This window comes from Pan troglodytes, chromosome 5, assembly GCF_028858775.2.
Source record: "Pan troglodytes isolate AG18354 chromosome 5, NHGRI_mPanTro3-v2.0_pri, whole genome shotgun sequence".
NCBI lineage: Eukaryota > Metazoa > Chordata > Mammalia > Primates > Hominidae > Pan > Pan troglodytes.
In genome coordinates this window covers 177448898-177476325 of record NC_072403.2, presented here as the reverse complement: position 1 = coordinate 177476325, position 27428 = coordinate 177448898, and the positions used below count along the sequence as shown (strand labels likewise).

Here is a 27428-nt window from a genome sequence, read left to right as displayed (position 1 = left end):
GACCTTTCTTTCCTTGTGCAGATTTGCTTTATCTGTACTTTTTTGGAACATTTGCTTTATACCTTTAAGTTGATACCTCCTGCACGTTTTCCTAGAGTTGAGAGAGAAACTCAAAAATAATTTGACTATCAGATTCCTAAGCAGAGAAACAAAGAAAGGGGCTACAAATGAGTTAGATTATCTGGAATTTCCAAGATTCCTAAGGGTTTGCTCTATTTGTATAGGATTCTTTATGCCAGAATGCTGTATTTGTGCTATATTAATGCCAGAAAGTAATGTGACATGAATGTAAGCGGTAAGTCTGCTCATGTGTGTTTCTGTGTTTTGAACATCTCTGCATCATATTATTTTTTAAAGCGCAAAGGACTGCTGATTGCGTGTCTGTGTCATGACCTGGACCACAGGGGCTTCAGTAACAGCTACCTGCAGAAGTTCGACCACCCTCTGGCCGCTCTCTACTCCACTTCCACCATGGAGCAGCACCACTTCTCCCAGACCGTGTCCATCCTCCAGGTGAGTCACTGCACGCCGTCTCCCGCTTAGTCTGAAGGGCTGTCTGGGAGATAGGGATACTTCATAGGTGGAAAAGGAAGATCATTATGGCTTCCTTAAAAGCAACAGCTACTTTTTATTGTAGAACCTTATATTTATAGTCATCATTAAATAATAGTGTTTTTTGCATAAAGAATCCTTTACAAATAATTTGAATATATGTATTTTGCAATCACATTTGTTTTTTAAATATTATATCAGTAAGTACATGTAACCCTAAAGCAATACTTATTTTACATAGTTTAAATCAATTAATTATATAGATTATCATATTCTTGAACAAGAAGATATTGAACAGCAAATCTTAAAAGTTAGCTACATATAAGGTTTTAAGTGCATTGTAGCCTTTCTTTTTCTACACTGTATGTTTTGTTTATTTATTTTATTGTCTTTAAGATGTTCTTGGTAATTGATGTAGACAGTCACAGACATCACTTCAACATGGGATATATACGCTCCTTCTTTCTTAAATGATTTTTCTCAAACTCATCTTATCAAGGTAGCTATTACATCATAGTGACTTGATTCCTATCACAAACAATGTTTAAAAATATAATCTGGGTTCGGCTTAAGTGTAGTGGGCCCTATATTTTCCTCTCACGGTCAGCACCTCTAAGTAGGAAGAGAAATCCTCGTTAGGTCCTCCAATGATGTGTCTAAGGGAAAGGGTTTTGAGTTTTTAGGATGTCACAGCAAAATGCCAGCAGTGACTCTGCCAGTAACTGGCCATAGGCAAGTTGCGAAGCAGAAAAGCTTTTGCCACTTGGTGCAGTTTTTCTCTGTTGAATAGGCCAGGCCTCGTCTAAATGCCAGGATTTTTTTTCTCCCCTCAGTTTCCCAAAGGCTTCTCTTAGTGCCTCCTCGTTTGACTAACTGTCCACGTGATTGGTAGTGCTGCATGCTCAGTCCTTTTTAAAACCCAGCAAAACTGACCTGTCCAGGTCTCATGTCCTCAGGCCTACGAAGGTAAATGATGACCTTACTCTATTGTGGGTGCTCTTCGAATTACCTGCTGGGTAGAAGTGAAAAGTGTTTCAGATATGGAGCTATTTGAGTCGTTTTCAAGCCATCCCCAGTAGGTAGCTGATGTTGAGCTTGCTCATGGTTCAGTTTAGTCCTGAAAGCAACATGTAGTCATCATTCCTATCATTTGCTTGACACCAGCTCTTTCCTTTTTAAATGACATATGTTTACATAGATACATACATACCGGCATAAAACAAGCATACATAGAAATTTTTTTTTTGAGACAGAGTCTCGCTGTGTTGCCCAGGCTGGAGTGCAGTGGCGCGATCTGGGCTCACTGCACGCCCCGCCTCCTGGATTCACGCCATTCTCCTGCCTCAGCCTCCCAAGTAGCTGGAACTACAGGAGCCCACCACCATGCCCGGCTAATTTTTTTTTTTTTTTTTTTAGTAGAGATATGGGGTTTCATTGTGTTAGCCAGGATGGTCTCAATCTCCTGACCTTGTGATCCGCCCGCCTCAGCCTCCCAAAGTGCTGGGATTACAGGTGTGAGCCACCGCGCCTGGCTGCATACATAGAAATTTAAGCAGGATAAAAGGCGTGTGTGTATATGTATGTGTACATATATTTACACATATATGTAAAACATGCTTTTTTGTAAATGGATGAACGTTCTAAAACTTCATGACAGCTAATGTCTACTTTGACCTCATTCATCATTGGAGACTATTTATTTGTTTAAGAAGAATAAACGCCAGAAACAACATCAGGATGACTTCACTTAAAAATAATTAGGAGTCACTGAATTAGCATCCCATGTCCTAAATGAATTCATGCATTTGACAGTACAACATTGCTAGCAGTTTAATCACAGCTGAATTTTAATAGCCAATATAGAGTTTCTTTAGAAAGGCTGTATTAAATATAATAGGATTAGTTTTGAAGGAGGCCAGATTGCAAAGTTTATTGCCCCTGAGCAGAATAATAAATAAACCTTGTAATATAGCAGTCACATCAAGGCAGGTGGGGATGGTGAAGCTCCAGGTCCACCTAAGCCCTAGGAAGACTTGGCCCAGTTGCTGCCATCAAAAATGGAGGTTTAGGGTGGTTTGCCTCCATTTTGGCAAACCCTCAGCCATGTGGGGCTTGCAGATTACTTAAGGCGGTGTTCCTAAAAACAGGTCAGAACTAGTAACAGGAGCTCACGGCAGTAAGTTAAGTTCAGACAGGTAAGCTGTTGGCATTCAAAAAGGCATGGGAGAATAGGTTCAGATATTAGAGCTGGAATTTCAGTCATTGGTGAATTAATAATAATGACAAATTTGTTCTACTTAGAGAAGATAAGGTACTAGGTACATTGCAAAAACAGAAGCTGGTAATAAGAATTAGGGATTGCTGCAAATTCAGATGAAAAGCACTGCCAGTTTGAAAACAAATTTATATGTTCGATTGACCAAATCCCTTCAATTTGAGCTACGCCCAGAGAGAAATAATATTGGGGCCATAAACAGACAACCCAATCTACATGGGCAGGAACATTCAGGAAAGAAATTTCTGTACACTTGGCTGATTTTGCAGTAATCCTCATGATACTCCTCTGAGTTTTTTTTTGGATTCATCTAACTGGTCCCTGAAATTCAATTTAATAACAAACATACTTACTGAGCACCTTCTATTTGCCAACACCTGTTTTAGGCACTGGGGATATAGTGATAAACAGAACAACCACAAATCCCTGTCCTCTGGAACTCACCGTCAGAGTGAGGAAGGCCTGAGTCCCCTGACTTCTGCCCTTACATTGTTCTTCTCATTGGCCCACCACCTGGCACACCTGTAGCTCTAACTGACAGTGGTGCCCTGAGGACTCTCATACCCATGTAATTCTGCCTAGTGCTCAATAGGACTTCTGCCCAAGCAGTTGAACCTTGTATTCAGTATGGCCCGAATTGTGCTTGGTATTATACTTATTTAGGTGCCTTTTGTATTTTATATCTCTGTGGTGGCAATCTCATTGACCCAGGAATGCAGGCTGATGACCTTAGAGTCATCATTTTTCCCTTCTTTAGCTTTATCTTCCCATCCCTCCATCCTGTTACCACCAAGTCCTGCTGATTTTATGTTTCATCAAAAGACACCTACAAGCTTGACTAATTAAGATGCTATCCTTGGGTAACAGTTAAAAATTCCAACTTCCAGTCATTAAAATAAGAACAATATATAGTTTCATAATATGAATACCTGTGATACTTCTGTTTATGCACAAAAGACTTTTCCCATTGCTTTCTTGATCTGCATTGCCACACAGATGATTACGAGCATGGCACTGCCCATCCTCTGGCCACACAGACAGATAGGACATAAGCAATTTTGTGTATGATGGTTGGAAATAGTTCCTCATCAGGCATCTTCACAGGTGTGTGTTGCATATGTGGCTGCTTATTATAGTTTTGCCAACCTGAGTGCCAGCTTTCACTATGGCTGCCAGTAGTATCTACTGGATAAGCAGGGCATTCAGAAGAGTACTGCTGGCTAACACAGTGACAACAGCAAGCAAGGAGAATAATACAATAGACTTGAAAAGCTAACCTTCAATCGCCCCCTCTCTCTCTCTCCCTACACACACACACACACACACACACACACACTCGCACATACACATGTTACTCATGGTAGGGAAAAGCAGGAAGTGTGTATTTACTCACAGCTTGCCTTTACCTTGGTCACAGTGATAGGGATGCAGTAGATAATTCTGTGTTGAGTGGGCAATGGGAAGAGATTAAGTCATGAAGTAGGGGTAAATACAAGAGCATCTGCAGAGAAGGTCAGTCTGCGTTCTCATTTTTCCCTGAGCTTCCCATTGTGCCTTAATGCTGGCCATCAGGATTGTTTTCATGGTGTTTGGGGCCCGTCGCTGTGTAGAGCTCATGGTGGACATTTAGCAGACAGGAAACTCACTTGAGTCTCTAGTAAATGGTAATCTGGCCCCTCTGACCACTACAGCTCCCAGGTGGCAAGCACCATCCCTACTTGACATCCCAGTTTCAGCCTTCATCGTATTTTGTCTGTTTTTCCGCCTTTTCCTCCTTATCCATCACTGTTTCTCCAAGTGTTTGTGTCCCAAATCCATCCTCCAAGTATATGTCTGAATATGTTTTTCTCCTGTTTAAAAGTCATTAGTGACTCTCTGGGGCCTCTAGAATAATTTCCTGTTTTCTTAGTGGATATACAAGTCTTTCATGAGTGGCCCCTGTCTGTTCCAGGACTACAGTATCTGCTCTGCTTCTGTAGTTTCAGACCGTATCTTAACTCTGTGCCATTGGCCGGGTTCTCTCTACATGTAATTACCCCACACCCTTTCTGTGGCCCCCCACTCAGGCATGACCTCATCCTGTAAAATTCTTTGAATGTATCCCCACATCACTGGGGTACAGCACTGCCCCCTTTTACATAGCGCCTGAGCACCTCAAGCATACATAAATCTTAGTGTTTTGTTTGTTTTTAACATTGTATTGAAATTTTCTGTTTGTGAGTTTAGCTTCCCACTTCTTCTGAATTAGAAGCTGATGAGGAGAGTCACTGCCCCTTCTTCACCTCTGGACTCACAGGCCCACCTCTGGGGCTGTTGATATGGGCACAAGTGGAAGTGTGAAGGTAGAGCATGGGGAGGGGAAGATGCAGAGTGGGCAGAACCAGCACTCAGAGACTGAAACTGAAGTTTTACGTGAGGAAAGTGAGTAGCTATGTCCGGTGAGGCAGAGAGCTGAGACACTGAGCAGGGCAAGAAGGCAAGCAGAATGCCTTCATGTGAGCAGACTGTTTTGTGTGGACAGTTACATCCAAGAATGTAGGTGAGCTTTGTTTTCTTGCCTAAAACTTACTAGCTTACAATTAGTAATGGTAATTGAATCATTATTGCTGGAATATTAAATCAATTTATTCTGTTTACTCATAAGATATTAATGATTATTTTGAACATTGAAACTATACTTTTTCTTTGCCTTTTTAATACCCCATTTTGACTTTGAAAATAGTTAAAATTTTAGAAAACAGACCAATTAGGAATGATTATTCTCATTATTGAGAACATTTTCTTAATGTTCCACTAATCTTAAATTATCTGTTGCTTTTGAAATGTGATCATATTTCAGAAAGTTACCTATTTATACCAACATTTTGGGATCCTGTGACTTCTTACTACTCTTTATAGCAGCACTATTTCTGTTACTTAGCTAGAGAGTTCTTCCAATTCGTCTGCACTAGGTACAATTCGCTGTTGTATATTACAATTATAGCAAAATTATTGTACTTATATTCAACACTACTTGTACTGGTAATCTAAAATATATGACAAAGTGGCTAGTTTAAGTCCGTCCTTTTCTACAGCTATGTTCTGAATAGAAAAGGTATTTGGCTATCAAATTCATTTTTAGGCATATATTTGTTTTTTCATCTCTCTTTCCTTTAACTCTGACTGTGGAAGTTGTACTGGTAGATTTTATCATCATCATCATCATCATCATCATCATCAATCATCACTATTATAATAGTAATCGTTTTTTCATATATTGGGTACTTACAATGAACCAGAAACTTAAATATTTTGTACATATTTTAATACAGTTTATTTTTATTATATCCCATGAGATAGGTATTACTAATTTATTTTCATTTTACAGATGAGAATAATATGCATCAAAGAGGTTAAGTAATCTATTTGTCACATAATTAGTAAGTGGCAGAATGACATTAAAAGATAGAATTATTTGGCTCCAAAATCTGTGCTCTTAATTACAATACTATAATGCTTCCTAATACGTGGTTTCATGTACTAGGTAATTAACTTTCAAAATCAGTATTATATATATTGTAAAGGCATTGCCATCATGAATGTTTGATGTGCTTAGTTGCATCGTTGACATTTTTTTCCAAAAGCGGTGGTTCCCTAATCCCCCAGCAGTGGACAGAATACTAACAGCCTTTAGGATCCTTATGATTAAGGGCTGGAAGGAGTGTTGGCAGTCATCTATTCAAGGCAGTCCCTGGGTCATCTTTCAGCGTCAGCACCAATTTCAACATTGTTTCCATTCTCTAATATCAGATCTCAGCCACAGCATTTACATACAACCAGAGCCTCCCTGTGTGCTTCCGTAGAGTTAAGAATTACATGCTGTTCACCCACGTTAAGTTTTAGAAACATTCGTGGGTATAAAAAGTCTACTATTTCATGCTTGATTTATGCAAAATGGAATCAACTAGCTTGAATTAACATAGACTTCAAACTATGTAACTATAGTAAAATTATCAATTGGTGTATAAAAGTATTATAATGCATTATGAGGATTTATTATGTGTTAACAAATGTGAGGTTGGAAGTTTAAAGAAGATACTTTTTGTCTGCTATGCTTCATTGCTTGTATCTCCCTTCCTTATTTTCTTTAGTTTGGGTAGCAGCAAAATGCTAGATTCTCTTAAAGTAAAGGGAGAGGTGGCCGGGCGCGGTGGCTCACGTCTGTAATCCCAGCACTTTGGGAGGCCGATGCAGGCAGATCACGAGGTCGGGAGATGAAGAGCATCCTGGCCAACATGGTGAAACTCCGTCTCTACTAAAAATACAAAAAAAAAAAAAAAAAAAAAAAAATTAGCCAGGTGTGGTGGTGCGTCCCTGTAATCCCAGCTACTCTAGAGGCTGAGGCAGGAGAATCGCTTGAATCCAGGAAGCAGAGATTGTGGTGAGCAGAGATCCACTCCAGCCTGGTGACAGAGCGAGACTCTGTCTCAAAGAAAGAAAAGGGAGACATTTATTTTTTGTTTGTTCATTCATTCCCTTTACTCTTGTAAATTATTGAAGGGGACAGTAAATGAGTTAGACCTTTTCATTATAAAAGCCCTTTATGGAGCTTTTTCACCTAGTTTCCTTTAATACTGAAAAGTAATGACTCCGAAGTAGTCAGTAGAATATATACATTCTTTAAAATAAATCTTAATTTGCTTTGGGACAGTCGACACTTTTGGGACTCTGATAAAAACATGAGCTTACAGATGACATATCCAGTGTGTAGAATTGCAGTGAGTTTATAACTCTTTTGTCCCCCTACAGAATTTATAGAGCCTAGGCTAAGGAGACCCTATTTTAGAGATATTTCTTTTTAAATGTCAACAGCAGACTAGAATATTTTATATATTATAATTTAACAGGGTATGGTGATAATTATTGGTGATAAAGAGAGTAAAGCATACAAATACAAAGCATAAAATTGTATCAGCTGTGATTCCCTTCACATGACCTGCTGAAAGCAGATGTGTGCATGAGCACCAGCCAGACATGCTGAAACATGTTCATGAAGTGGGAAATAGAGGTGACAGGCATTCAGTGTTGATGCAGAGGCCACCTGCTTCACTTCAGTTACGGTCACTTCAAAGGAAAGTAGATACCATAGCATGAATCAATATTTCCTTCTTAGAACTTTCTAAAACAAAATTGAAGAGAGTCGAGCTTGGATGATTATTGAGTTCAGCCACCAGCCCAAAGCCTGAGTCCCCTCCCGTTGTCCCCATCAGTCACTAACCAGCCTGTGCTCAAACGGCTCATCTCATAGCATCTCATATACAATCCATGTGGGAACTCTGAACTAATATAAGTTTTATAATTCGAAAGTGAAGTCATGTGTTTGAAAGTGCTTTGTAAGCTGTAGAACTTTTTACAAATGTAAGGTCTTACTACTATTATTGTCAGGAAAATAAATAACTAGACCTGAGTCCATTTGCTGCATTTATCATACAGTAATTCAAATACTTCTAAGACTTTAAGAGCAAATAATATGGAACTATTCTAATAATTGAAAACAAATGGTGCATGTACAATTTCATTTAAGAATATGAAGAAACAGTGTCTTAGTGAGATGTCTAATTTTTTAAAGAAATATGCTTCAATCATTGTAAGTTTTTACTGTATCTTAACTCAATAAATGTATATTAAGAAAAGTGAAATTAATTGAAAATCAACTTAGAGTAGTACTATATTGACCAATAATGAAATAGTATCAAAATAATTGATGAATCTGCAAATTGACTGCATCTTAATTATCTCAAACTTTTTAGTTTCAACAAAGGCTTTTTTTTCTCAATTACAAATAAAAACCTTAAAATTTTCACAGGAATAAATTATTATAAAGTTTTTAAAAGATTAATACACGAAGGATATTCTGAGCCAATAGAATCCAGATTACCAGTGTTCTGGTGTTGTGTAGGGTGATGATCTGCCATTCCCACCTCCCTTCGGAATAGAAGATGGTCCTAGAATTGTCGTAGCTTCAGTGATTTGTGTTGTAGGGAAAGGTACTCTTGCCCTTAGAGTTTTTAATGTGTTTGAATAAACATTTTATTGAGGTTGTAGGACATTTTCTTCTAGGATACAGAGAAATATATTACTGTCTATTAAGCATGTTTTGGTATGTCACAACCTGAAGTGGACAAGGATATAGATGCCTTTTTAAGCCCATTAAGGTTCTAGTATAATATAAAAATTACTGAAGTTTTTAATTGGCTTAAGAGGAAAAGTCTTTAACTTAAATATTTTACATTTTCAAGTTTTTTTAACTATTAGAAATATCCAAGAACTAGATATATTTAAATCACTGGGGTTTTATGGTAGTAAATGATGTTATTATAGTTGCAATAGTTTATTTAAGTGGTAGCTTCATTGTTTCTGTAGCTTAAAGAGAAACCAAAACGCTATTTTCATTCGTCATTTCTAACTATTCTTTTGTTTCCCCAAAACCTTTCATTAGTGTGCCAGATGTCATTGACTGACTATATAGTTTCAAATAACTGAAAATGTCATAAGATTAGAGCTTGTGCTTGTTATTGGTGGTTTTTATTTGTATTTTTTCCATAGTTGGAAGGGCACAATATCTTCTCTACTCTGAGCTCCAGTGAATATGAGCAGGTGCTTGAGATCATCCGCAAAGCCATCATTGCCACAGACCTTGCTTTATACTTTGGAAACAGGAAGCAGTTGGAAGAGATGTACCAGACCGGATCACTAAACCTTAATAATCAATCACATAGGTAAAAATAATTTTTAAAAGCTTAGAAGCCCAGAAAGTGTTATCTGGAATAAATTGATACTTAAGAAATGTAATGTGGCGTAAGCTTATATTTGAAAGAAGGAATGTAAAAAATTTACATGTTTTTCACTTTATGTACATCTTGTTTATATGTACTTTAGATGCTTTGTTGTTTGACAAGATTGCTGGCAATGTCTAGTGAGGATAATTAAAATACAGATTGGAAGTTACACTAATCACACCGGGATTGGCAACTTTCAAAGGAAAGGCTGGAATGATGTTTCTCCAGGAGGTCCCTTCTTGCATTGATCAGCATTCAGGGTCTGGCCATTGGCCTCAGAAACTCAAGAGCAAATGAAAATGGATTCCATTTTCAGAATCCAGTCCTATTAAGCAAGCTAATGTGATTGGTGTAGAAACTGGACTCCCCTTTTATTGATCTGTAATTGTATTAGGCAGTCACAAGGGTCAGAATATTGGCATCCCATGGGGTAGGAAGCCAAGTAGCAATGAAAAGTTTATTTGGTGAACATGGAATTACAACAAGGAGGATTAGATAAATTAGATATCCTAATGGAATCAGGCTAAATTAGTCTGATGCCCTTTTGTTTTTGAGGATGGGTGTCTTGCCTAGTGGATTCAGAAATAGGTCAGGTATATTCTTTATGAACCTGTTCACCCATCTGTATATTAGATCGAAGTTCATTGGCTAACCTGCCATCTCCCCTTGACAGTTTGTAGTGATAACACTAGCTTTTATTTCTGTGGCTTTCCTGTTCCTGTTTGCATGTCTGACCAACTTCTGCTTAAGTGAGGACATCTTTGTCCCTAGGCTGGTGAGCACTTACTTACTGCTTCTTTGCCAGTCTTGCTGAATTTGGATTTATACTTTTTGTTCAGGTGTTCTGTATATCTCCTCTGTGATTCATTAAGCACTGATCCTACATTTTGTTCTTTGGGAAAGACTGTTTTAAAGTTCTTAGAAACAATTCACTATTCTCTCAGGTACACCAAATACAAAATGTTGGTTTTACAAATGACTATAGATATCTAATAAAGTTTACCTCTTCAAGAATAAGTACCATTTGTATAATGATATTGATGCTTTTGGATAAGCAGCAGTTATTTGTGATTCAACTTACCTTCAAACTGGACGGATCCAGATTTTGTAGAGCTTGAAACTGATACAATTTAGGGAACCTTATTTAAGAAAAACAATACAAAGATATCTTATTTTCACACATGGCAGTCTGAGGACATTGCCAGGGCCTCTTCCTGGACCACACAGAGGGATGGTATCAGGGAAAAGCCCCTAAACATCAATTAAGGTGTTCTAGCATGTCTTTCTTTTCCTTCGGCCCACATGAGAAGTGTGGTCTACAGTCTTTATGTCTCCAACAGGTTGTGTGTAGTCCTTGTTCCAAGACATGTAGAAACAGGTGTTTGTTCAGTATTTTTTTATGGCAATCAGAAGATCGGGGAAATAGAGCCTTCATGAAATATCCCTTGGTTTCCTGAAACCCATACACTTTCTTTTTTTTCTTCTGGGGTTGTAAATAAGAATCATGTAACTAGTATCCAGTTTCTTGAATATAATCTTTTCAGCAGAATGATTACAATGATTATTATAATATAGGAAATTTAAACATTTACCTAAAAATAACAACACTTTTGGTACCCATGTACATATGTGTTAGTGGTGCATGTTTAAATAATTTTTGACATATAACTTGAAAAGCAATTAAAACAAACATGCATTGAAGCATGCATTGAAAGGCAATGCATGTTTGTTTTAATAATTCAAATAATATAGAGGTATAAAAAAGAGTAATATTCTATTTTTCTGCATTCCAGTAGCAACTGTCTATTTCATGTAATGTCATCTTAGGCATTTTTCTGTGATTTTTCAAAGGTAGGGGTGCGTGTGTGCGTGTGTGCATACAGTATGTTCAAGCATAACTCAGATGTATTGTAAAAGAAATTTCATAATAAAGCAAGTCACACAAACTTTTTGGTTTCCCAGTGCATATAAAAGTTGTATTTACACCATATGTTCTACTAAGTATGCAATAACATCATGCCTAAAAAATACACACCTTAATTTAAAAATGCTTTGTTGCTTAAAAATGCTAATGATCATCTAAGACTTCAGCAAATCATAATCTTTTTACTGGTGAAGGGTCTTGCCTCAGTATTGGTGGCTTCTGACCAGGGTGGTGGTTGCAAATCATAGGACGGTAGGGATGCATGTGGCAATTTGTTTTCTTCTCCTTCTTTTTTAAAGATGGGGTCTTGTTCAGCCTGTCAACGTGCAGTGGCATCATCATAGCTCACTGCAGCCTCAAACTCCTGGGCGCCAGGGATCCTCCTACCTCAACCTCCTGAGTAGCTGGGACTACAGGCACACACCACCATGCCCAGCTAATTTTTTTCATTTCTTATTTTAGAGATAGGGAATTGCTGTGTTGCCCAGGCTGGTCTCAAACTCCTGGCCTCAAGCAGTCCTCCCACCTCAGCCTCCTGAGTAACTGGGATTACAGGCCAGAGCCGCTGTGCCCAGCCTGGATGTGGCAGTTTCTTAAAATATGACGAGAGCGAAGTCTGTCACATCAATGGACTCTTCCTTTCACAGAAAATTTCTCTGCAGCTTATGACGCTGTTTGATAGCATTTCACCTGCAGTAGAACTTCCTTCAACATTAGAGTCAGTCCTCTCAGACCCTGCCCCTGCTTTGTCAAACAAGTTTATGGAATATTCTAAATCCTTTGCTGATATTTCAACCATGTTCACAGCATCTTCACCAGAAGTAGATGTCATCTCAAGAAACTTTCTTGGCTCATTCATAAGAAGCAACTCATCCGTTCAAGTTTGATCATGATTGCATCAGTCATCATTGTCAGGCTCCACTAGTTTCTACCACATCTGCAGTTTCTTCCTCCACTGAAGTCTTGAAGCTTTGACTACCTCCTGTGAATCATGAATGTTCTCAATGGCATCTAGAATGGTGAATCTTTTCCAAAAGGTTTTCAATTCACCTTTCCCACATTCATTGGAGGAATCACTGTCTATAACAGCTATATTCTTACAAGACGTATTTCTTAGATAGTAGGACTTGAAGGACAAAGTTACACTTTGATCCATTAGCTACAGAATAGATGTTGTGTGAACAGGCTTGAAAACGCATTAATCTTGTGCATATCCATCAGAGCTCTTGAGTGACTTGGTTCATTGTCAATGAGCAGTAACATTTTGAAAGGAACCTTTCTTTCTGAGCAGTAAGTTTTGATAGTAGGCTTAGAATGTTCACTATATCATGCTCTAAACAAATGTGCTGTCATTGAGGCTTTGTTGTTCCATTTATAGAGCACAGACAGAATCGACTTAGCATAATTCTTAAGGACCCTAGAATTTTTGAAATGGTAAATGATCATTGGCTTTACCCTGATGTCACCAGCTACATGAGCCCCTGACAGGAGTCAGCTCATCCTTTGAAGCTTTGGAGCTAGACATTGACATCTCCTCTCCAGATATCAAAGTCCTAGATGTCTCTAATGGATGTTTTGTCTATACTGAAAATCTGTTATTTAGTTGAGCCACCTTCATCCGTTATCTTAGTTAGATCTTCTGAATAACCTGCAGCTTTTACATCAGCACTTGCTGCTTCAGCTTGCACTTTTTACCTTGCTTTAAACCTCTCAAACCAATCTCTGCTACTTTCATACTTTCCTTCTGCAGCATTTTCACATCTCTCAGGTGTCACAGAATTGGAGACAGTTAAGGCCTTGCTCTGGATTAGCTTTTGGCTTAAGGGAATGTTGTGGCTGGTTTGATCTTCTATCCAGATTACTAAAACTTTCTTCATATCATCAAGAACACTTGTAGCCCTTTTAATTTCCTTGAAGAATTTTTTCTTTCCATTCACAACTTGGCTGTTTGGCCCAAGAGTCCTTGCTTTCAGCTTATCTCAGCTTTAGATGTGCCTTCTTAAGTTTAGTCACTTGTAGCTTTTGATTTAAAGTGAGAGACATATGACTTTTTTTCACTTGAACAGTTAGAGGTCATTGTAGAGTTATTAATTGGCCTAATTTTAATATTATTGCTTTTAAGGAACAAGGATGTTCAAGGACAGGGAGGGAGATGGGGGAACAGCCAGTTGGTGGAGGAGTCTGAATACACACAACATTTATCAATTAAGTTCACCATCATATATGGGTGTAATTCATGGCACCCACAATAGTTACAATGGTAACATCAAAGATCACTGATCATAGATCACCGTGACTGATACAATAAAATAATGAGAATATTTGAAATATTTTGAAAATTACCAAAATGTAACACAGAGAATCAAAGTAAGCACTTGCTGTTGGAAAAATGCTGCCGATATTGCTGTACCCAAGGTTGCCACAAAACTTCAATTTGTAAAAAAAAAAAAAAACCGAAAACATGGTATTTATGAAGCACAATCAGGCAAAATGCAATAAAACAATGTATGCCTGGAACATATATTGCCGTCAATTTATACATATATTACATTCTCAGAAAAGGCTATAGAAATTCACACTCCTTCTAACATAAAGGTGAAAACCTTTTCTCAGTAAATACGCCAGTCTCTGACCACTCACTGTATTGAAGATTTTTTTATGTTTGTTTATTACTTACTATTCTTACTTCTGTGTATTTATTCATAAATTTTGCTTATACTTTGTTGAATTGTTTACTTTTTTATATATCAGCTTTTATTCTATATTTTTGTTAAGGATATTAAAATTTTCTGTTATATATTACACATTTCTTTACATTAGATTTTCAAAAAACTTATTCAAATTTTCTTTTGAAAACAGATTTAGTTTCAGGAGGACAAATTTTTGATCTTTTAAAGAAATCAAGTCTCATAGTAACAAATAATAATTAAAGTTTTCTTTATGTATTTTTATAGATTTAATTTTTTAATTATTATTATTATACTTTAAGTTTTAGGGTACATGTGCACAATGTGCAGGTTAGTTACATATGTATACATGTGCCATGCTGGTGTGCTGCACCCATTAATTCGTCATTTAGCATTAGGTATATCTCCTAATGCTATCCCTCCCCCCTCCCCCCACCCCACAACAGTCCCCAGAGTGTGATGTTTCCCTTCCTGTGTCCATGTGTTCTCATTGTTCAATTCCCATCTATGAGTGAGAACATGCGGTGTTTGGTTTTTTGTCCTTGCGATAGTTTACTGAGAATGATGATTCCAATTTCATCCATGTCCCTACAAAGGACATGAACTCATCATTTTTTATGGCTGCATAGTATTCCATGGTGTATATGTGCCACATTTTCTTAATCCAGTCTATCATTGTTGGACATTTGGGTTTGTTCCAAGTCTTTGCTATAGTGAATAATGCCGCAATAAACATACATATGCATGTGTCTTTATAGCAGCGTGATTTATAGTCCTTTGGGTATATACCCAGTAATGGGATGGCTGGGTCACATGGTATTTCTAGTTCTAGATCCCTGAGGAATTGCCACACTGACTTCCACAATGGTTGAACTAGTTTACAGTCCCACCAACAGTGTAAAAGTGTTCCTGTTTCTCCACATCCTCTCCAGCACCTGTTGTTTCCTGACTTTTTGATGATTGCCATTCTAACTGGTGTGAGATGGTATCTCATTGTGGTTTTGATTTGCATTTCTCTGATGGCCAGTCATGATGAGCATTTTTTCATGTGTCTTTTGGCTGCATAAATGTCTTCTTTTGAGAAGTGTCTGTTCATATCCTTTGCCCACTTTTTGATGGGGTTGTTTGTTTTTGTCTTGTAAATTTGTTTGAGTTCATTGTAGATTCTGGATATTAGCCCTTTGTCAGATGAGTAGGTTGCGAAAAATTTTCTCCCATTTTGTAGGTTGCCTGTTCACTCTGATGGTAGTTTCTTTTGCTGTGCAGAAGCTCTTTAGTTTAATTAGATCCCATTTGTCAATTTTGGCTTTTGTTGCCATTGCTTTTGTTGCTATTGCTTTTGGTGTTTTAGACATGAAGTCCTTGCCCATGCCTATGTCCTGAATGGTAATGCCTAGGTTTTCTTCTAGGGTTTTTATGGTTTGAGGTCTAACATTTAAGTCTTTAATCCATCTTGAATTAATTTTTATATAAGGTGTAAGGAAGGGATCCAGTTTCAGCTTTCTACATATGGCTAGCCAGTTTTCCCAGCACCATTTATTAAATAGGGAATCCTTTCCCCATTGCTTGTTTTTCTCAGGTTTGTCAAAGATTAGATGGTTGTAGATATGCGGCGTTATTTCTGAGGGCTCTCTTCTGTTCCACTGATCTATTTCTCTGTTTTGGTACCAGTACCATGCTGTTTTGGTTACTGTAGCCTTGTAGTATACTTTGAAGTCAGGTAGTGTGATGCCTCCAGCTTTGTTCTTTTGGCTTAGGATTGACTTGGCGATGCGGGCTCTTTTTTGGTTCCATATGAACTTTAAAGTATTTTTTTCCAGTTCTGTGAAGAAAGTCATTGGTAGCTTGATGGGAATGGCATTGAATCTATAAATTACCTTGGGCAGTATGGCGATTTTCACAATATTGATTCTTCCTACCCATGAGCATGGAATGTTCTTCCATTTGTGTGTATCCTCTTTTATTTCATTGAGCAGTGGTTTGTAGTTCTCCTTGAAGAGGTCCTTCACGTCCCTTGTAAGTTGGATTCCTAGGTATTTTATTCTCTTTGAAGCAATTGTGAATGGGAGTTCACTCATGATTTGGCTCTCTGTTTGTCTGTTATTGGTGTATAAGAATGCTTGTGATATTTGTACATTGATTTTATATCCTGAGACTTTGCTGAAGTTGCTTATCAGCTTAAGGAGATTTTGGGCTGAGACAATGGGGTTTTCTAGATATACAATCATGTCATCTGCAAACAGGGACAATTTGACTTCCTCTTTTCCTGATTGAATACCCTTTATTTCCTTCTCCTGCCTAATTGCCCTGGCCAGAACTTCCAACACTATGTTGAATAGGAGTGGTGAGAGAGGGCATCCCTGTCTTGTGCCAGTTTTCAAAGGGAATGCTTCCAGTTTTTGCCCATTCAGTATGATATTGGCTGTGGGTTTGTCATAGATAGCTCTTATTATTTTGAGATACATCCCATCAATACCTAATTTATTGAGAGTTTTTAGCATGAAGCGTTGTTGAATTTTGTCAAAGGACTTTTCTGCATCTATTGAGATAATCATGTGGTTTTTGTCTTTGGTTCTGTTTATATGCTGGATTACATTTATGGATTTGCATATATTGAACCGGCCTTGCATCCCAGGGATGAAGCTCACTTGCTCATGGTGGATAAGCTTTTCGATGTGCTGCTGGATTCGGTTTGCCAGTATTTTATTGAGGATTTTTGCATCAATGTTCATCAAGGATGTTGGTCTAAAATTCTCTTTTTTGGTTGTGTCTCTGCCCGGCTTTGGTATCAGGATGATGCTGGCCTCATAAAATGAGTTAGGGAGGATTCCCTCTTTTTCTATTGATTGGGATAGTTTCAGAAGGAATAGTACCAGTTCCTCCTTGTACCTCTGGTAGAATTTGGCTGTGAATCCATCTGGTCCTGGACTCTTTTTGGTTGGTAAGCTGTTGATTATTGCCACAATTTCAGCTCCTGTTATTGGTCTATTCAGAGATTCAACTTCTTCCTGGTTTAGTCTTGGGAGAGTGTATGTGTCGAGGAATTTATCCATTTCTTCTAGATTTTCTAGTTTATTTGCATAGAGGTGTTTGTAGTATTCTCTGATGGTAGTTTGTATTTCTGTGGGATTGGTGGCGATATGCCCTTTATCATTTTTTATTGTGTCTATTTGATTTTTCTCTCTTTTTTTCTTTAGTAGTCTTGCTAGCGGTCTATCAATTTTGTTGATCCTTTCAAAAAACCAGCTCCTGGATTCATTAATTTTTTGAAGTGTTTTTTGTGTCTCTATTTCCTTCAGTTCTGCTCTGATTTTAGTTATTTCTTGCCTTCTGCTAGCTTTTGAATGTGTTTGCTCTTGCTTTTCTAGTTCTTTTAATTATGATGTTAGGGTGTCAATTTTGGATATTTCCTGCTTTCTCTTGTGGGCATTTAGTGCTATAAATTTCCCTCTACACACTGCTTTGAATGTGTCCCAGAGATTCTGGTATGTTGTGTCTTTGTTCTCATTGGTTTCAAAGAACATCTTTATTTCTGCCTTCATTTCGTTATGTACCCAGTAGTCATTCAGGAGCAGGTTGTTCAGTTTCCATGCAGTTGAGCGGTTTTGAGTGAGTTTCTTAACCCTGAGTTCTAGTTTGATTGCACTGTGGTCTGAGAGACAGTTTGTTATAATTTCTGTTCTTTTACATTTGCTGAGGAGAGCTTTACTTCCAACTATGTGGTCAATTTTGGAATAGGTGTGGTGTGGTGCTGCAAAAAATGTATATTCTGTTGATTTGGGGTGGAGAGTTCTATAGATGTCTGTTAGGTCCGCTTGGTGCAGAGCTGAGTTCAATTCCTGGGTATCCTTGTTAACTTTCTGTCTCGTTGATCTGTCTAATGTTGACAGTGGGGTGTTAAAGTCTCCCATTATTATTGTGTGGGAGTCTAAGTCTCTTTGTAGGTCACTCAGGACTTGCTTTGTGAATCTGAGTGCTCCTGTATTGGGTGCATATATATTTAGGATAGTTAGCTCTTCTTGTTGAATTGATCCCTTTACCATTATGTAATGGCCTTCTTTGTCTCTTTTGATCTTTGTTGGTTTAAAGTCTGTTTTATCAGAGACTAGGATTGCAACACCTGCCTTTTTTTGTTTTCCATTTGCTTGGTAGATCTTCCTCCATCCTTTTATTTTGAGTCTATGTGTGTCTCTGCACATGAGATGGGTTTCCTGAATACAGCACACTGATGGGTCTTGACTCTTTATCCAATTTGCCAGTCTGTGTCTTTTAAATGGAGCATTTAGTCCATTTACATTTAAAGTTAATATTGTTATATGTGAATTTGATCCTGTCATTATGATGTTGGCTGGTTATTTTGCTCGTTAGTTGATGCAGTTTCTTCCTAGTCTCGATGGTCTTTACATTTTAGCATGATTTTGCAGCGGCTGGTACCGGTTGTTCCTTTCCATGTTTAGTGCTTCCTTCAGGAGCTCTTGTAAGGCAGGCCTGGTGGTAACAGAATCTCTCAGCATTTGCTTGTCTGTAAAGTATTTTATTTCTCCTTCACTTATGAAGCTTAGTTTGGCTGGATATGAAATTCTGGGTTGAAAATTCTTTTCTTTAAGAATGTTGAATATTGGCCCCCACTCTCTTCTGGCTTGTAGGGTTTCTGCCGAGAGATCTGCTGTTAGTCTGATGGGCTTCCCTTTGTGGGTAACCCGACCTTTCTCTCTGGCTGCCCTTAACATTTTTTCCTTCATTTCAACTTTGGTGAATCTGACAATTATGTGTCTTGGAGTTGCTCTTCTCGAGGAGTATCTTTGTGGCGTTCTCTGTATTTCCTGAATCTGAACGTTGGCCTGCCTTGCTAGATTGGGGAAGTTCTCCTGGATAATATCCTGCAGAGTGTTTTCCAACTTGGTTCCATTCTCCCCATCACTTTCAGGTCCACCAATCAGACGTAGATTTGGTCTTTTCACATAGTCCCATATTTCTTGGAGGCTTTGCTCATTTCTTTTTATTCTTTTTTCTCTAAACTTCCCTTCTTGCTTCATTTCATTCATTTCATCTTCCATTGCTGATACCCTTTCTTCCAGTTGATCGCATCAGCTCCTGAGGCTTCTGCATTCTTCACGTAGTTCTCGAGCCTTGGTTTTCAGCTCCATCAGCTCCTTTAATCACTTCTCTGTATTGGTTATTCTAGTTATACATTCTTCTAAAGTTTTTTCAAAGTTTTCAGCTTCTTTGCCTTTGGTTTGAATGTCCTCCCGTAGCTCAGAGTAATTTGATCGTCTGAAGCCTTCTGCTCTCAGCTCGTCAAAGTCATTCTCCATCCAGCTTTGTTCTGTTGCTGGTGAGGAACTGTGTTCCTTTGGAGGAGGAGAGGTGCTCTGCTTTTTAGAGTTTCCAGTTTTTCTGCTCTGTTTTTTCCCCATCTTTGTGGTTTTATCTACTTTTGGTCTTTGATGATGGTGATGTACAGATGGGTTTTTGGTGTGGATGTCCTTTCTGTTTGTTAGTTTTCCTTCTAACAGACAGGACCCTCAGCTGCAGGTCTGTTGGAGTTTGCTAGAGGTCCACTCCAGACCCTGTTTGCCTGGGTATCAGCAGCGGTGTCTGCAGAACAGTGGATTTTCGTGAACCGCGATTGCTTCTGTCTGATCGTTCGTCTGGAAGTTTTGTCTCAGAGGAGTACCGGGCCGTGTGAGGTGTCGGTCTGCCCCTACTGGGGGGTGCCTCCCAGTTAGGCTGCTCAGGGGTCAGGGGTCAGGGACCCACTTGAGGAGGCAGTCTGCCCATTCTCAGATCTCCAGCTACGTGCTGGGATAACCACTGCTCTCTTCAGAGCTGTCAGACAGGGACATTTAAGTCTGAAATCACTGCTTTTTAATGTACTGTTTAGTCTATTTGCATTTATAAGTTGTCTAATTATCCATTTTCTATTTTGAGCTATTTGTGTTGGGGGAGTGATATTTCATTCTATATTTGCTTTTGGTTTTTCTTGTTATACCCTTTTTAAATTTTCAAGTGGTTGTTCCTGAGTTTACAGTATGCATTTTTATTAGTCCGCTTTGAATTGATATTATTTCCATTTTGTTCAATGTGAAAAACTTTATTTATACCTCTTTTTGTCTTTTCTGCTATAGTTATATATGTAGCTATTATTGCTACATATGTTATACACCCCACATAGGTTGCTAATATTTAAAATTAAATAATGAATCAATTATTAAAGAATTTAAGAAATATGGGCTGGGTGTGGTGACTCACACCTTTAATCCCAGCACTTTGGGATGCCAAGCCAGGCTGATCACTTGAGGCCGGGAGTTCAAGGCCAGCCTAGCCAACATGGGGAAACCCCATCTGTAGTAAAAATACAAAAATTAGCCAGGTGTGGTGGTGCATGCCTGTAATCCCAGATACTCGGGAGGCTGAGGCAGGAAAATCGCTTGAACCTGGGAGGTAGAGGTAGCAGTGAGCCAAGATCATGCCACTGCACTCCAGTCTGGGCGACAGAGCAAGACTTCATCTCAAAAAAAACAAGAAAAGAATTTAGGAAAAATAACTTTTTATATTTTTCACATGTATACCATTTCCTCTGTTTTTAATTCATTAATGTAAATCCAAATTTCCAACTTCTATCATTTCATTTGAGCCCAAATAACCTCCTTTAACATCTCTCAGTGTGTTGACAGCAGATCCTTTGAGGTGTTTTTTTGTTTTTGTTTTTTGTTTTTGTTTTTTTTTAATCTAAGAATGGCTTTATTGTGGCTTCACTTTTTAAAGATATTTTCACTGGACTTAGAGTTCTTAGTGGACAGATTATTTTTTCATCATTTCATAAAAGTCAGTAAATGGTCTTCTGGCCTCTGTCTTTTTTTTTCCCCCTCCTGAGGGGAAAAGTCAGCAGTTGTTGTTCTCCTCAGTATACTGTGATCTTTTACCCCGACCGCTTTTACAGTCATTCTTCTTGGTGTCTTCTGAGGTTTCTGGGTCTGTGGGCTGCTGATTTCAGTGAAGTTTGGAGAAGTTTCAAGCATTACATTTCTTCAGATGTTTTTTCTGCCCCATTATGTCTCTTTTCTTCTGAGACTCTGACACTTCTGTTAGACCCCTTTATACTGTGTTACAGGTTATTAAGGCTCTGTATGGTTTTTCACTGGTAATGGTTTGTGTATTTTGTTGTGATCTGTCTAATCTCACTGTTTTTTTCCCTAATATTCTGTCCAATCTGTAGTTAACCTCATGTAGTGATTTTTAGAAAATACACACAGATGCACACACACACACACATATATGTGTGTGTGTATATATATATGTAATATTTTCAAGTTCTGGGATTTCCTTTTCGTTCATTTTTATAGCTGCTATGTTTCTCCTGAAATTCCCCATCTCTTCACCTATCTTTTCTAAATATATATTTTCCTGAAGATTCTTTAGCGTATCTGTACATTATTTAGAGATTGTTGTCTGAATTTTCACTATCTGGGTTTTCTATGAGTTTTGTCTTGTTGACTGATTTTACTCTAGATGGTGTAATACATTTTTCAGTTTCTTTACATGGCTAGTAATTTTTTTATATTTGTATATTACATTATGGGCAACAAGCTCCATTATCTTTCTGGATGCTCTTGTCTTTCTCTGAAGGTAATTAACTTTTATCCTAGTGGCCAGTTACATTTCTCATCAATCATCCTAAATATATGAGTATGTTCCTTTAAGCTTTAGTTGGGTGGTTCCATTTCTGTTTTGGCCTTGGTGTCCTCTGTCAAGGATTTGTATGAATTCAAATGTGGGGACTTCCACTTCTGTGGTTCTCCCTGCTTTCTAGGATTTCCCTCCTCAACTTACGTGTGCTCTGACATACCTGGACTCTCCCTTCTCAGTGGGCCCTGACTTTCTTTTGGGCTGTATTTATGACATGCCCTTAGGAGAAGAGCTGTGTAAATAAGGATGTCACCCAACGTGGTCTTGCCTTTCAACGTTTAAATCTTCTTCCACTTACGCCAGTTTTTAGGTACTAGACAGCATCTTCAAGATTTGTTTTTAGTTCTATCTAGAATGTATTATTATTATTCTATGATTACCAGAATCTTAAAACTTTGTTTAGTATCTAGCCATTTCATTATATACTCTTTATCAGCTGAAAAGTTTTATTTTAATCTCTTGGCTTTTTAAGGTATATAGTAATGTTATCTACAAATGAATAAAATTTGTTCTACTTTTCTGATGTTTGTATGTATTTTGCTTTCTGATCTGACTGCATAGCTAGAATTTACAACACAATATTAGATTATTGTGAAGAAAGCAAGCACATCTAATATGTGCATGACTTTAATAGACATGAGTTTAGAGTTTTAATTTTTAAGGTAGTGTTTGATGTATCTTGATAAATCATGTTTATCTTGTATAAGGTTTATCTGTATCCATGTTCCATGGATAGAAGGTTTTTCTCTAATTTCTTAGTGTTACTGATTTCTTATTTGATGAATAGGTTTTTAAATTTTCTAATTTTGTGCCACTCCTTAATTTCCTGAACTGTACTTTTCCATGGAATTAGTTCTTTAATAGGCTGAGGAAATAAAATTTCCTTTTTTAACATATTTGCATGTAATCTATTAATTTTGACATATAGTTGTCTTTTTGTACATTATAATTTGCTATAAACTATTGATCTTTCTTTCTGATCTGGAAGACTTTAAATAACTAATGTTAACCATTTTGGGAAGGTTCATTTAACCATTTTGGGAATTACTCATTTGTGAAACTATCCAGTCACCTTTTAAATTTTAATTTAATTTAATTCACTTTTTTGAGACCGGGTTTTCTCTGTCCCCCAGGCTTAAGTACAGTGGCACAACCACAGCTCACTGCAGCCTTGACCTCCCAGGCTCAAGGGTTCCTCCTACCTCAGTCTTTCAAGTAGCTGAATAGCTGAGACCATAGGCAAACACCGTCATGCCTGGCTACATTTTTTGTCATTATTTGTTGAGATAATTTGTTGAGACAGAGTCTTGCTATGTTGCCAGTGCTGGTCTTGAACTCCAGGGCTCAAATGATCTTCCCACCCCAGCCTCCCAAAGTGCTGGGATTACAGGTATGAGCCATCATGTCCAACCTGTCACCTTTTTAAATGAAAAATCTTTAACAAACTTTCAGTGTCTTTTATGGTTTGGGGATTTGTTTTGTTTTTGCCACTTTATTCCATCTCTTGGTCAATGTATTATGCTACAAAATTATCTTTTGCCTTGAGATTTAAAACTTCATAAAAAATATATGCACAGATTATTTTCACTTAAAATTTAATTGATATTACTAAATTTGTATTTATATCTAATTTTCAGTGTTTTATATTTTTATTTCTTCCTTTCTTATATAATCCAACTTGCCTGGGAATTTTTAATTACTCCTTTTTAATAAAACTAACTTTTATAAAATTTTTCATTTATTTGTTTTCTGTTCTTTCATTAATTTTAACTTTTATTTTTATGCTTTCACTATACTTTTGGATTTTTTTCTTGTTTCTCTGATTGAATAGTAATGAAATAATCAGATTATATGTATTATAATCGGGGCATTGACTGAACTATACCTTGCAAGTTTTGATGAAGTATTTTTCCTTAGTTTTTAGATTATTTATTTCTGCTTTTGTTTCCTTGTTGATGTAGAGGTTATTTCAAAGTAATTTTCTAATTTCAAAATACTTTGGATGTTTGCTTGTTTTTTATTTTTTATTTTGTTCCTAGGGACTTCTTTGGATTGTTGTAAAAAGAATATAACTATCAAGTTAAAATTTTATAGTTGATCAATATTTTCTTCCTGGCCAAGACAGAAAAGATGATTGTTAAAGCAACTTTATTTAGGTGTAATTACACTAATTTTAAGTTTTGGCAAATGCAACTATTAGCAGAGTCACAGTAAAGGTATAAAAAAGTCTGCCACCACTCTACCTTTTTCCAGTCAAATTTCCCTACCCCAGGCATAGAAATCAATGTGTTCTTTCTTTATAGATTATATGTGTGTCTTAGTCCCTTCAGGCTATTATAACGAAATACCATAGACTGGGTGGCTTATAAAAGGTTACTTCTCACATATTTGGGGTATGAGTATTCCAGAATCAAGCTACTGGCAGTTTGAGTGTCTCAATTTGAGTGAGGGCCTGTTTTCTGGTTCCTAGAGAGCCATCTTCTAGCTGCCACCTCACTTGATGGAAGAAGGGAGGGAGCTCTCTGAGGTTTCTATTATGTGGGAACTAATCCCATTCATGAGGGCTCTACCCTCATGACATAATCACCTTCCAAAAGTCCCACCTCCAAATACTAACATGTTGGACATTCGGATTTAACATATTAATTTTAGGGGAAAGAAACATTCAGTCTATAGAAACTTGTATTATCTAGAGTTACAAATATGTAGAATAACAGTAAGTGCTTTTCTGTTACTGATCCCTCCTTCCTCTCTTCTTTCCCAATATTGTTGTCACTATTCTGGGTCTCTAGCAATTCCATGTGAATCACCTTGTCAGTTTCTACAGAAAAGCTAGCTAGGATTCTGATGCAGAAAATGTTGAATCTGTAAATCAATTTTGGAAGTATTGCCATCTTAACAATATTAAGTCTGTGAATATGAGATGCTTTTCCATTTAATTACTTGTTCTTTAATATTTTTCAACCGTGTTTTCTAGTTTTCAAGTCCATATTTTGTACTTCTATTGTTAAATGTATTACTAAGGATTTTATTGTTTTGATAATATTGTAAGTGGAATTTTGTTAATTTTATTTTCACATTTTTTATTGTTAGTATGTAGAAATAATTGATTTTTGTACTACCGATCTTATATCTTGACACCTTAATGAACTCATTTCTTCTAATAATTTTTTGGTGCATTGCTTAGGTTTCTCTTTATACACACAAGGTCATGTCGTCTTCAAATAGAGATAGTTTACAAACAATTGTATTCAGAATCTGTCATTTCTTTCTTTCTTTTCTTTTATGTTTTTTTTTTCTTTTTTGAGACAGAGTCTCACTCAGTCGCCCAGGCTGGGAGTGCAGTGGCACGATCTCAGCTCACTGCACCCTCCTTCCCCCGGGTTCAAGCAATTCTCCTGCCTCAGCCTCCCGAGTAGCTGGGATTACAGGCACCTGCCACCATGCCTGGCTATTTTTTGTATTTTTAGTAGAGACGGGGTTTCACCATCTTGACCAGGCTGGTCTTAAACTCCTGACCTCATGGTTTACCTGCCTCAGCCTCCCAAAGTGCTGGGATTACAGGTGTGAGTCATGGCACCTGGCCCATTTCTTTCTTTTTATTTAATCATTGGTTTGGCTTATGCTGAATATCAGTGACAAGAGAAGACATCCTTTTCTTGTTTCTGATTTCAGGGGGAAAGCATCTAGTCTTTCACCATTAAGTGTGGTATTAGATATGGGTATTTTATAAATGAACTTTATCAGGTTGAGGAAGTTTCCTTCTAATTCTGATTTGTTGAGTGTTTGTTTTTTTATTGTGAATGGGTGTTGGGTTTTGTCATATGCTTTATCTGCATCTATCAAGATTATCAAGCAGTTTTTGTTATTTATTCTATTAGTAAGGTGCATTAGATTAATTGATATTTAGATGTTAAACCAACCTTGCATTCCTATGATAGATATCAGGTAATAATGGTGTATAGTTGTTCTATATATTGCTGGATTTGGCTTGATGATATTTCGTTGAGGACATTAGTGCCTGTATTCATAAATTATACTGGTCTGTACTTTTCTTTTTTGTGGTATTTGTCTTATTTTGGTGTCAGGGTAACACTGGCCTCATGGAATTAGCTGGGAAGTATTCCCTCCTCTACTATTTTTTTGGAAGAGTTTATGAAGAATTTGTATTAATTCATCTTCAAATGTTTTATAGAATTTACCAGTGAAGTCATGTGGGTATAGATGTTTCTTTGTGGTTGTTATTTTTCCCTTTGACTACTAATTCAGTCTTTGTACTTTTTATAGGTCTATTCACATTGACTATTTCTTCTTATGTCATATTTAGTCACTCGTGTCTTTCTAGAAATTTGTCCATTTTCAACTAACTTGTCTACTTTATTGGCATACAGTTGTTCATTGTAGTTCTTTATGATCCTTTTTATTTCTGTAAGATTGGTAGTAAAGTTCCCTTTTTCGTTTCTGTTCCCTATTAAGTTGAATCGTCTTTCTTTTTCTCCCTCTCCCTCTCTGTCTTTTCTTGGTCAGTCTAGCTTAAAAGTTTATCAGTTTTGTTGATCTTTTCAAATAACCAGCTTTTGGTATCATTGATTTTTTTCTAATGTTTTTCTCATCCAAATTTCATTTATTTCTTTTGTAATCTTTATTTGCTTACTTCTGTTTGCTTTAGTTTTAGTTAGCTCCTCCTTTTTCAGTCTTAAGGCAGTTTAGGTTATTAATTTGAATTATTTCTTCTTAATGTAGACATTCATAGCTCTAAATTTTCCTCTAACTACTGTTTAACTGCATCCCATGAGCTTTGATATATTGTGTCTTTATTTTCATACATCTCAAGGGATTTTCACATTTCCTTTTTAATTTCTTAACTTTGATACATTTATTATTGTATTCATATTCTAGGACTGCTGTAACAAAGTATACCACAAACCAGATGGCTTAAAACAATAGAAATTTATTTTCTCACAATTCTTAAGGCCAGAAGTCTGAAATCAAGGTACTGGCAACATTGGTTCCTTCTGGAGGGTTCAGAAGGACAGTAAGTTCAATGTTTCTCTCCTACTTTTTAACAGATACTGGCAACTTTAGGCATTTGTAGTCTATGAGAGTATCAGTCCAATCTCTGCCTCCATCATCACATGCCAGTGATGAGATACCTGTGTGTGTCTGTATTCCCCTGGTGTCCTTCCTTCTTTGTATCACTTTCCTCTTCCTATAAGGACACCAGTCATATTGTATTAAGGGCCCACACTTTTCCAATATTTCCTTATCTTAACGAATTATGTCTGGAAGAACACTATTTCTATATAAGGTCACGTTCTGAGGAACTGTCAGGACTTCAGCATATCTCTTTGAGGGACACAATTTCATGCATAATAGTCATATGAGAATATGTTTTTAAATTTCCATAAATTTTTGAAGATTCCAAGTTTCTTTTTGTTATTGATTTCATTGTGGTCAAAGAACATACTTTATATTATTTTTAT

The 27428-nt window shown here is 37.2% G+C and overlaps 1 protein-coding gene across 8 annotated transcripts in view; it reads left to right on the top strand.

Annotated features, from left to right (window-relative positions):
- PDE10A (phosphodiesterase 10A) overlaps positions 1-27428 on the top strand; it is a 338418-nt gene that overhangs the window by 277354 nt on the left and 33636 nt on the right. For all 8 annotated transcript variants that reach the window (XR_010158247.1, XR_008548732.2, XM_518849.7 and 5 more), the window contains 2 exons: positions 358-513; positions 9413-9585. Coding sequence is in view for 6 of the 8 variants with exons in the window: in XM_518849.7 (XP_518849.4) it covers positions 358-513; positions 9413-9585 (329 nt within the window). In the remaining 2 variants the exon portion in view is untranslated. The remainder of the gene's footprint in view (positions 1-357; positions 514-9412; positions 9586-27428) is intronic.